Source organism: Miscanthus floridulus, chromosome 2 (genome assembly GCF_019320115.1).
Source record: "Miscanthus floridulus cultivar M001 chromosome 2, ASM1932011v1, whole genome shotgun sequence".
NCBI classification, from domain to species: domain Eukaryota; kingdom Viridiplantae; phylum Streptophyta; class Magnoliopsida; order Poales; family Poaceae; genus Miscanthus; species Miscanthus floridulus.
The window spans coordinates 17,294,075-17,306,210 of record NC_089581.1 but is presented as its reverse complement, the minus strand read 5'-3'; the positions used below and the strand labels follow the sequence as shown (position 1 = coordinate 17,306,210).

The following is a 12,136-nucleotide window of genomic DNA, read 5'->3' as shown; positions in this document are numbered from 1 at the left end:
CGTGCGCAACGGGCAGCGGCGACTCCAGTAGTCCAGTGTGACAACGAGCAGAGCTGAAAAATGGAGGGAAAATGTCAGTCCACACAACCACACCCCCAAACATTCAAAAACCAAATCGTGACACTGACCTCTCGTACCCCACAACCCTCCCCGGGGTCTCCTCAGGCACGAAACCAGATCAAACCCCACTCAACGCAACCCACCCCCACGCAGGCACGCAGCCTCGGCCCGCGTTTCCACGGCCCCGGCTGCGGCGCAGGCCCCGCGCGTCAGTTACCGCTGCCCACCCACCCAACGGGCACACTATCAGCGCAGGCCACAGCGCCGGATGATCCCAAAAACAAAACAAATAAGAGGGCTCAACAAATAACACCCCCCCACGCGAGAGAGCACAGCACAAGGCCGCCGGTCCCTTGTCTCCCAGTTCCCACTACTCGCCGCTGATCCTCCACCCGCCGCTCCTGCTCAACCCGCCGCGGCGCCTGGCCGGAGATCCAGCCGCCGGGAGCGCGGAGGTCGGCCGGTTGCTCCCGTTTCCGCTGGTGAGTGATTCGTCCTGGCTGTTGCTGGGGAGGGGTGGATGGATTCCCTTGTTCAAGGGGTTGTTTTTTTTTCCCTCTATCTCTTTGTTCGGGGAAGGAATCCAAATCTCCCTCTGTTCCTGCTCGGTTTGGTGCGGCGGACTTTTGCGCCGAGTGGTGCCGTACTGACCTATTCCTCCGTTCGGGTGGTTTGATTAGGTGGTTGCTCTTCGCCGCTGGAGATCGGCAGACGGAAGCAGTTGACGCCACAGGGCTTCGTGCTGCCGAATTCCCCAGAAATTTTGGGGGTTCAACCGAACCCCCATGCCCAACGCCACTGTGAGTTGCTTCCTGTCCCAAATTTCCCCAGGAATTACGCTTCTTTATTGGGGCTATGTTTTTGCTTGCTTGCTTCCTTTTCCGGTAGGGTTGCTGCTGGCGGAGTCTTTGCTTCAGACTACTTTTTGTTTTCTTTTTCTGGGAAACGAATTAAAATAGTTACTTGTGGTACATTTTTTTTGCCCGTTATGTTTTGCATTGTCCGGAATTTCTTAATCATGTCGGAGTAGGTTTAAACAAGGGTTTAGGGCAGGCTGTGCTGTTTAGTTGGTTTACCATCTCGTGAACTCTAGATGAGAGAAATAGTGGAGTTTGATCATCTGATGAGGTTTTTGATCTTCTGCAGGGGCTTCGAATGGGCAATAAAGGCTCTCCTAAGGGAGCTCCAATGCCAGGAATGGAAGGAAGTGTGGCAAAGGATTTGAAGAAGGATCCTGCCTTCTTGGAGGAAAACAAGTCTTCTGGTGATGAGGATCTTGGCGGAGGGCCTGCCTTGACTGGGAAGAAAAGGAAGGACCGGAGGGGTTCTGCAGATGAGGACAGGAGTGGTGTGACAAAAAGGGTGTTGAGGTCCGATGCCATGAAGCTGCGTGCTGAGGCTGAGGCAGCCTGTGGAGTGGGTGCGGAGGTTAGCAAAACTGACAGTTTGGAGACGAAACACTGTGAAGCTATTGTGGAGGCTGAGGCTTGCAAAGGCAGGGTGCTGATGGAAGTAACTTGCAATGGTGAGGAAGCCAATGGATTGGTTAACTTGGACGCGAGCGATGTCTCGGAAGAGTCAGCTAGGTGTTCTGAGAATAATATGGGAATGCCTGGTGTTCCTGCAACATATATTTCTCAAGGTGATGGCTTAGGCACTCAAGGTAGCAATTCAGAATCAGATGATAAGACAGTCAAATCAGATGAGAAGGTGTCCGCTGTAACTCATTCAGAGCAGAATGACTCCAGAGCTGGAATAAACAGTTTGAGTGTTGATGAGGTCCAAGATAACAAAGTGAGACATGGACCTTGTCAGGGTGAGGTCATAGACTCAGCAATTGCTGATGATGCCAACACAAGTACAGATTTAACCAAAACCATCCCTACCAGTGGATCAGAATCTGTTAAGCAGGAGGATAGTAAGCAGGAGAATAATGTGGTTCATACCGAGGAAGTGATACTCCACAGTAGTGATCCGAAAATTGAGAAGCATTCTCACATTGACGATGTTTGTACAGAAACTGACATTTCTTTGACTGAGAATGGAAGATGCGCAGTAGATAACCACACTGATCTAACTGGGTGCACTAAGCAGGAGGAGAGGGGAAGCCCCGTGAACGAAGCCAATGATGTTTCATCACATGACATTGTCTTTACAAGGAGAGGTAGAAAATCATGTGAGACAAAGCAGGGGACATGTGGAGAGGAGTCGCGGTTTGAGAAGCGAGTTACAAGGTCAGCTACAGTTAGGCAGAGAGAAGTTTCTGGAAGCTCACGTAAAACTACCACAAATGAGGCTGCACTAGGAAGCAGAGGGAGGAAGGGAGATATTGTTGCTCATTATACAAGGAAAGTGAGCAGTGCAGTATCTCCAAAAGGTCACCATGCTGAGCTAGGAGAACGTAATACCCATATGGAGAATCAAGCAGTGAAAGAAAAGGTGGCTGATCGAAGAGACTCAGGTGTTACTGAGAATGATAATCATGTGAATGCCACAGAGAATAAGGAATCAGAAAATGAAACAGAGATCAATTTGAAGACACAACCACCTGTGGGAAGTGTCAGCATTCTTAAGAAAACAACCGGAGCAGCTGTTTCTGCGGTGGATCAGAATATCTCTGGTTCAGCCATCACTGAGAGAAATGATATGGAGTATACGGATTCTGATGGAGTTAAATCTGAAAATAAGACTCCTGTGCAGAAACCACTACTGTCTGTTGGTGCGAAAATTGTTGCCAGCAAGAAGAGGATATTGGAAGCAGGGCTTGATAAAATCACTGGAAAGTCACCAATTGCTTTGCCAGCCATGAAGAAGACAAGAAATACGTCTTCTGATCCTGAGATAGACCAACCAAATAAGTCTTCTGGAGAGAAGCTTATTGGGAATAACTGTGATTTGGGCAATAAACGTGTTCTGAGGGAACGGCAGCATCGCAATCAAACAAATTTATCAAGCAGATCTTCTAACCACTCTAATCAAAATGCTATCAAGCAGACACAGGATCAATCTGATGATGATGAGATCAGCAGTGATACTTCCTACAGGAGAACTCGTAGCGGACGTCGTCGTGGTGCTGCCCGTCTTGTCGTGCCAAAACAAGAGGACTCCAGTGATTCTGAAGAAGTTATTGTTGTGAAAAAGAATCGGCGGAAAAGGAAGAAATCTGTGCATAAACAAAGGGCTGGATCTAAGTTGAAGCATACTTCTGGTCCTTCCAAAGCAGGTCGTTTGGGTAGACCTCCTCTGATCAAATCTGAATCTAGCTCCTTATCACTGCAGCCAGGAAAAGGGAAAACGAAGGTGCCTGAAGGTACAGGAACTCTTCGTGAAGAAAAGCAAAAAATAAGTGATCAGATAAAGGCCATGCTTCTAGATGCTGGCTGGACAATTGATTTAAGACCCAGGAATGGTAGAGACTACATGGATTCCGTGTATATACCTCCTAGTGGCAAAGGGTCTTACTGGTCAGTCACAAAAGCATATTATGCGTTTCGTGCAAGTATGGAATCTGAGCAGAAGGAAAGTTCTAAAGACCAGACTTTGTCAAAAAAATCTGTTGGTAGCCCTGGCAAAATGCAGGTCTCTGGTTCTTCAGGTTGTACTTTAACAGAGGATATCCTTAGCAAATTAAAAAGAGTTGTTGTAAACAAACGAACAACCAAAGTAGCAATTCAAAGGTTGAGACAGAAAAGGTTCAAAAAGGAAAAGAAGAAGAACACTACGAATTCAAGAAGACTGCACTTAGGCAATGAAAGAAAAAAACGAGGTGGTTGTGCTCTACTCGTTCGTGGATCGAACAAGGAGTCTGGCAGCGGCACTGATGGTTTTGTTCCATATGAATGGAAACGTACAATCTTCTCCTGGCTGATTGATCTGGATGTTCTATCAGTCAACACTAAGCTGAAATGTATGGATGAAAGCCACTCAAAGGTTTTACTTGAGGGTATTGTCACTAGGGATGGGATTAACTGCAGCTGCTGTAGCGAGGTCCTTTCAGTGCTTGAATTTGTAGCTCATGCTGGTTCTGAAGTAAATAAGCCATACAGAAACATACTTGTGGATGGGCTAGACATTGACCTTTTGCATTGTCTCATTAATGCATGGAATATGCAGTCTGATGCTGAAAGGCAAGATTTCTTTCCTGTTAGCATTGAGGGCGATGACCCCAATGATGACACCTGTGGTATTTGCGGCGATGGAGGCAATTTGATCTGCTGTGATGGATGCCCCTCGACATTTCACATGAGTTGTCTAGGACTGGAGGTATGCATTTATGCCTTTCACACAAGTACTGTTATTGGCTGTTGTCTTAATTGTTTTTCATTAACCGTAACGTTTCTTTTGATTGAATCAACTAATGGCAGTATTTTAATTTATGTACCTTTTTTTTCAAATTTAGCTGTTACTGCATTAGGACATGATCGAAAACTTGCAATGCCCAATAATAGTGCTCCCAGTTTTCTGTACTGATAAGACTCATTAAAACTTTTCGGCACATCATTCTCTAATCTATTGAATTTCCAATTTTGCAGGAACTTCCCTCTGATTATTGGTGTTGTGCAAACTGTTCATGTAAATTTTGCCATGAACATTCTAGTGATGGTGCTGAAGACGCTGCTGATGTTGATTCTTCATTGCATACTTGTTCCCAGTGCGAAGAGCAGTGTATGTGATCCCTGTTTATACTTTTTCAGTAGTTCTTTCAAATTTTGAAGTCTTTGATACTTTTTTTTCCGCATTTTCATTATTATCTTACTATATTATGTTGATGCTCAATCATGTCTTTGAGTATTTCATACAATAATGTCTGCAGATCATGAAGCCTGCTCTCCTGAGAATGATTCCATAACTAACCTTTCCAGTCAGACAGGCAATCTATTCTGCCAACAAAGCTGCAGACTGGTAACGCTTGTCAGACTATTGTTCTTTTTCCCTTGACCTTGTTTCTGGATATACTACCTTGTGGTTTTCATGAGCATAATTCAAAATTTCAAATGGTGACACTTGCTATTTTACTTTGATGTTTGAGGCAGACATCGTTTCCTTTTTGTTAGTGGCTCATGTTGGGTTTGGGACTAAAAGGCTTTGCTGTTGTTATATGTCTGAGACCTCAGTCATTAAATATATGCACCATCTTTCATCTCTCTACTCTGTCAGCTTCCTTTCTTGATTATGCATATATGCTATTTCCTTCTGTGTCCAAGTATCTGTACTTGATATAATACCAATCTCATGTGCAACGTATGGTTTTTATTTACATGAATTCCATTACTATAAGTGATTACATATAGTAAGTTACTGTATGGGTGTGGTATTTGAACTCCTATTTAGTGACATGAGAATCTTGTCATTTCAGTCCAACTATTAAAAGTTCTACTCTTCTGAATTTCTAGTTTTGAAACTAGACAATTGGTATTTAGTGTTAAGAAATGTCAAATGCGAAAGCACCATGGAAGTTGTGTCTTTTCGAAAATGCTCTATTAACCACTAGTTTTTTTTTACCATCAAACACACTTCCTGTCTAGATGCTCTATATCTATTTGTTGTTTTATTTATCTTCTCGTTTGTTAATGTATGTATACCCTCCTATGCCCCAACTGACCCAAGAAGTTCCAATGATATAATTACAGAATCTAAAATCTCTATTTCTGTGATGCAGCTGTTTGAGGAATTGCAGAATCTTCTTGCAGTCAAGAAGGATCTTGAACCAGAATATTCATGCAGAGTTGTTCAACGCATCCATGAAGATGTACCAGAAGAAGTCCTTCCTTTGGACATAAGAATTGAGTGTAACTCCAAGATTGCTGTTGCACTTTCATTAATGGATGAATGCTTCCTTCCGATTGTTGACCAGAGAACTGGCGTCAACTTGATACGCAATGTTGTGTATAGCTGTGGGTATGCATCTATCTTTCTACAAGGTTGCCGTAATCCATGCAGTTTCAAGTATCCTTTGTACAACGTGCAAGCTGTTGATACTATGGCCTTTTAATTCATTCCACACTATTCTCTCTCCCACCCACCTTCTGTGTATTGGCGGGGCTATCGGGTTGAGCTGATTAGACAATATTACTGAACTTGTTGCTCATTGTTAACTTGTCATCTCTGTGCATAATGGAGAAGTGCATAGCTCTTCATAGATTGACCTGCGTATATTAAATGGGTTTCCTCGTCATAAATTTAACTGCTTTTTAGTATTCTGGAGATAGTAAAGATTTTAGCCCTGTTAATTTTGGATGTTGAGTCATTTTTGGTAATTCTAATAATATAACAATCTTCATCGTTTTCTCTATTTTCATCTGTAACAACTTAGATCATATCCTTATGGTATAGGGGGCCATTGGCATATTGTAGTATGTAAGGGATAATTTAAACTAATTTGCTCCATTACGTACTGAAATTCAACTATATACTGAAGTAAACCCTGACAATGCATACAATGCACATAACACCATCTGTGCTTTTAACCACTGTTGACCTGCAGCCTTTCCGTTAGTCCATTCACAACCTGCCATTCTGTTCCGGCTTTTGCAGTCCTTTCATGCTTTAGGTGTTCCAGGGTGTCAGCTTGATGCAATCCTAACTTTGAAAAGTTCCTAATATGGTAGTTTAGCTAGGGATAGGTATGAATGGGTAGTACCATTAAGTGGAAGTGGTATGTGGCCTTATGTGGGATCGAACTTAGAAAATTATTATTGGAACCATGATATGTGATACGTGCCAAATATACATCATACATAGAATAAAAAAGGAAGCAAAGGCTGTAAGCACCAAATTTTCACCTGGACATACATCAAATAACAAAAGGAAGCAATGCGCCATGCGATTAGTGGCACCATCAAAATGTAACCCCCACATTTCCAATTTATTAATGTAATCTATCAAAAAAGCGCTTGATGGGTCGCTGGTTGATTTAATGGTCTCATTATTGCTTGGACCGATTTTTTTTTGTTGATGTGTAAATTGGCGTATTCTTTTAACAGTTACAGTTTTCTGTATTGATGCCATGCTGCCGTGGCAACTTTTGTCGGAGATAACTAATTGCTCCTTTTGTCTTTCCTTGCATGCAGATCAAATTTTGCCCGATTGGATTTCCGTGGATTCTATATATTCATTTTAGAACGTGGAGATGAAATAATAGCTGCAGCATCTGTCCGGTGTGTTGTTTCCTCTTATTTTCTTTTTCTTGCTATGTTTTGTGACTGTCTAGGCATCTATATGGCACTGAATGCTGTATCCAGTGAGATATATACCCAAGCTATATAGATCTGAATACCAATTTGGTGAAATGGATAAGAAAGAACCATACTATAGGCTCTAAAAAACCCTTGAACAGGCCAAAGTTTGTCCCAATGTGCCAGCAAAAGATATTCTAAACAAGCAACCATGGCGGGGTCCGGTGTTCTTTGAATTGAATCAATTCATTTCTAACTAATATTCAAACACAGTGACTTGACTTTGCATATTTCTAGTACTGGTGATCTTGTTTAGTGCCTAACTTTAGTATAGAGCTGTACCCGTTACTCACTTGAATTACTTTACATGATCGTTGTAACCATTGTATATTCCAGTTTGAAAGAAAAGAACATCCTTACTGGAATGCCTACTTGCCTAGTATTTTGCTGTACAGGTCATGGCTTGGCGCTGAATAATAATCTATGGTATCTGCAGTCTCATGGAGGCAAACCTCCCTTTATCTTTCTTAACTAAGAAGTTTTGAATGCTTCTTCTAGGAAGGTTCATTTCATGTTTTCACGAATATAGTTTGCATAATTAATCATGCATGTGTGTGAACTTTCTGTAGCTTGCTAATACACATCTGTCAAGGCATGTTATATACCTTGTATTTTTTTTTTCGTACATGAACTTTCTGTAGCTGTTTTGTGGCTGTCTTGTTACATCATTGGATGAACAGTTAACATAAACTGACAGGCTCTCTACTTTTAGGTAGGTTATTCTTGAATTACTGGGCCCTTATATGATTTTTTTGTTTTCATATCTTATCCTGGAACAGAATACATGGAACCAAGTTAGCTGAGATGCCGTTCATTGGTACCCGGAATATGTATAGGCGACAAGGAATGTGCCGCCGACTTGTAGCTGGAATCAAAATGGTATGCATGCTTGATGGTGCTATTGCTAGTGTAGGACAGCAATTATTTGCAGAAAATGCATTTAATCCTTCGGTGATAGTTCCCTAGTTTTATTAGTAGCACTTGTATTGAATAGTAGCCCCATGGGCGTTATATATAGGAGTACGAGTCCAGCACGATATATAGGATTCGATTGCTTAACCCCTTGCATGTTACAAAGGTATTCCTTAGCTTATGTGTGCTTTTTCTGATTTGTACAATCCTTGTACTGCTGAACTAGTCTACGCCTTACATGGTTGAACCCACTGTGGAGCATTACTTGTATTTTCAGAAATGTCTGCAACTACCAGTCTAGCGTAGTTGTCCTGTCTATACACCTTACATTGATGATTACCATAGTAGGTTAGATTAACTAATCTGATATCTTGCTTAGTTGCACTTTTCTGATGGTGTTTAATTATTGCCCCTTGTTTTCTATGTCAGATCCTGAGCTCTCTCAATGTTGAGAAGTTGATCATTCCTGCTATCACAGAACTTGTGGACACCTGGACATCTAGATTTGGATTTAGTCCACTTGAGGATTCTGAGAAGGAAGAAGTGAAATCTATTAGCATGTTAGTTTTTCCTGGTACAGGTCTTCTCCAAAAGCCATTGCTGAATTCCTTACCTAACGGAGATCAAAGTTCTCAAGGAGGTCAGAGCAGACACCATATTCCTTGTTGATATCCCAATTATTTTCTTTTCCTTCTGTATAATGGTCATCAGACATTTATACAGCTGGTGCTGTTTCCTCTGTAGACAAAACTGAGAAATCACCTGATGTAGCCAATGAAGATTCTCTTTGCTCTGATGCAAGTGCTGATCCCCTAGGTTTGGGGGTCAAAGAGCACGGGGACAACAGCAAAAATGCTGATGGTACTTGCAACGGTGCTGTTTCACAACAATCTCCCCATTCTTGGTAAGTGCAAGTAAAGCTTACATGTTTGGTTGAGATATTGATACAATTGTGTAAATATTACAATGTTGAGACGAACCACCTAGTTTTATTTCGTAGTCTAGTTAAAATATTCTGCTGTATAGGGTGATGGTGGTAGATATCTTTGTTGGCTGCCACAAGATAGCTGTAAATGTTCGTATCATTCCATTACCATTACATGTGTCTCATGACCTTTTTTTTTATCTTTGTTGCAGATGGTAAGATTTGGTTGCAAGCTTTCTGGGCCCCAAGCTTTACATGGACGAAGCCTCCATTTGTTTTTGTACCTCTTGAGTTTTGACTCAGCAGTTTGCATGACATCCATCCGTTGGCAGAAAGAGGCTTGCGGTTTTTTGCAGATTATTAGTTGCTGGGGTACCCCTGTAGTTTTTACTCAGAAATTGACGGTTCAATTGACTCGTCGGTCGGCCTGGGAAGAATCAGCCTGTGCAGTACTGAAGAGTTAATTCCAGCCAGCTAACTTGATGTGCAGCTGAAAAGTCAGCATGTAGAATGTGGAGGATAGTTCCCCTTCTTTTGTTTTTTCGTCGTTAACTTAAACTCCGAGGGCGAATGCAGCCACCAAATGGTCGTAAATGTTACACCAGTTGTTATTTTGTTAATAGCTTTATCTTTTCGCTAGCGCATTCCTGGAATCATCTCTCGTTTCTGTAAGGTAATTCTCATCTCTCTAAGATAAACTGATGTATGCGCAGAGCTAGAAATAGTGCACCTGATCCGTCGTGCGGAATCGGTTACCTAACCTGTTTTGGTCCGAGAATTCGCTTTGCGACCATGGTTTCTTTTTGCATGAAGGGGTCGCCACCGGCACCGGCGTCGTGGCCTGGCATGGCGACAATCCAATCCTTGGTAAGGGGTTCCGTTGCGCCCGGCGGCCCGGGGGGTCATCGACGGCCGAGCTGGCGCGGTCCATGCGGACGTCAGGGTCAGGCTGCTACCCCTCCTATCCGACAGCTTTGTCAGGTGGAGGGAGGAAAGGAAAAGAGCTTTGCGGCGAGAGGAAATCACGGCGCGAATGAAGCCAACGACGGACGATGCTGACCTCCCTCCCAGGCTGTGGCTGATGGCAGAGCTCCAGCCAACAGCACCAAATCGTTACGACTGTTGTGTGCGGGCTTTTGGCCCAGTCACTAGTCTTGCTGGGCTTCCCTAATCCAAATTCTCCATTTTTTTTACAATTTGGCCTTTTTTTAAGAAAATTTACGTTTGGCTCCCTGGGAGACGTAAACTCATCTTTGGACCCTGGGGTCGGCGCCAGGACTCATGGAGCCGAGGTAACACGTCTCGGCGCCACAGATCTTGGCTCCGAGGTGCCTGGCCGTGCACAGCAGGACATCCTAGGTGGCGTTGACGTGGCGGTACTTCGGCGCCAGAATACATGGCGCCGAGCTCGGCACCACAAATCTTGGCGTTGATCTCGGAGCCATGTATTCTGGCGTCCAGCATGGATTCAAAACCCACGGCCAAGTTTCCCTTGTCGAGGCTACTCTCATTTCTTCCTCCCCTCTCGGTTTCTTTCTCTTCCTAACCCGTCCAATCTCTTAAATCGACGAATTTAACCTTGGATACTTGGATTTGATCCGTACATCATTTTTACGCATTGATTTGGTATATATTACGTCTATTTTGCAACCCTAGATACGTTATTACCTAATGTTTGAAGTGATTTTTTTATTTTTTGTATTATGTAACGGTAGGATGCCAAGGCGTGGTAAAGCTAGTAAGCCAAGGTAATCTCTTATCATGGTGTTATATTATGTTTTCATTTATGTGCGACAAATAGAAAAACCCTAGGTTTATGGTTTAATGTTCATTGTTTTCGGTTCTTAGAACAAATTTGGTTCAATTGTAGTTATGGCCGGATGACCGGAAATGCCTTCGACCCGTTGCCTCTGCCTAGTGGTGTTCCAGTGCCCATGTCCTTTTACGACGATCCTTGCAAAGTAGCCAAGTCCGATGAAGAGGACATGTATAGGCAGAGGTATTGGATGTGTGCCAATTTTGCGTTTGAGCCTACACTTCGTCAGCGCCGCATTAACAAGATGGTGAGAAATTGATGTTGTTTAATATTTATTTTGTGTCAAATGAAGTCTTGCATGATTTATTTGTTTTGTAACAATTACATTTATTGCAGACTCCTCCACTGCTCTGTGATTTTGAGCAGTGGATCGACACTGAGATCAAGTCAGAAGACAAGGAGTGGATACAGAAACTGTTACGGTGGGAGGCAGAGGACAAGGAGATGATGGAGAAGAGACGTAAAGAGGAGGCTCTAGAAAAGGAGCACAAGGAAGAGGAGGAAAGGAGGCGAGTTGCTTCGTACATGGAGGAGAGGGAGAGGAAGCTTGAGCGTGCGCTCCGAGCGAAGGCAGTGATGGGGGAGAATCCCGATGCCTAAAGGAAGAGAAAGTGGCCTCGTTGCACTCACTAGTCTTCATGACTTGCTAGTTCTATGGTTTATTCATGAACAATGTTGTCTAATCTTGGACTTTGCATTGTGTTGTCATGTAATGCACTTTAAGTATGGACGTACCTAGGGCATGTTCTGCGTTATTTAGTTTGTCGTCATGTACTTCAAATGTTGTTATGTTGATTAATGTGCTCTATTATTGGATATTTCATAGTGTTGTTGGTTTTATTATTTATTGTCATAATATCGAGTTTAATATTGCATAGGTAGTGAAACGAGCTCACGTAGTGCAAATAAAACGTAACGAAGCAGTGGATTACCTAATTCAACACACACAACACATGAAATGACATGTGATAACATGTACCAAACTAGGGTACAGAGGTCCTGGACTAAACCTAACATGCCTTAGGTAATTGAAGCAAACAATATGCACATGAAATGTCATGTGAGAACATGTGCCAAACAAGGGTACATATTTCCTTGGACTAACCCTAACATGCCTTAGGTGATTAAACCCAAAAAAACAAACACATGGATGTGACCCGTTAAAAAGATTGGTTTGTCCTAGTAGTG

At 42.8% G+C, this 12,136-nt stretch overlaps 2 protein-coding genes across 3 annotated transcripts; both read left to right on the top strand.

Moving 5' to 3' along the window:
- The first annotated feature begins 344 nt into the window (after window positions 1-344).
- Window positions 345-10,334, top strand: LOC136518538 (uncharacterized). Its single transcript, XM_066512214.1, has 11 exons — window positions 345-542; window positions 741-860; window positions 1,207-4,323; window positions 4,593-4,725; window positions 4,874-4,962; window positions 5,720-5,958; window positions 7,131-7,217; window positions 8,075-8,174; window positions 8,637-8,847; window positions 8,952-9,111; window positions 9,345-10,334. Coding segments are annotated over exons 2-11 (4,152 nt in total). The 5' UTR covers window positions 345-542; window positions 741-845; the 3' UTR covers window positions 9,346-10,334.
- Window positions 10,335-10,347: 13 nt separating this feature from the next.
- On the top strand, window positions 10,348-11,753 carry LOC136518621 (uncharacterized). Of its 2 annotated transcripts, none has more exons than XM_066512297.1 (3): window positions 10,348-10,880; window positions 11,003-11,195; window positions 11,285-11,753. In XM_066512297.1, exons 1-3 carry the CDS (start codon window positions 10,804-10,806, stop codon window positions 11,546-11,548), a joined length of 534 nt encoding a protein of 177 aa, XP_066368394.1. In that variant the 5' UTR covers window positions 10,348-10,803; the 3' UTR covers window positions 11,549-11,753. The 2 variants fall into 2 exon arrangements, with proteins under 2 accessions (XP_066368394.1, XP_066368400.1); XM_066512303.1 differs by having other exon boundaries at window positions 10,981-11,195.
- The last annotated feature ends 383 nt before the right edge of the window (window positions 11,754-12,136 follow it).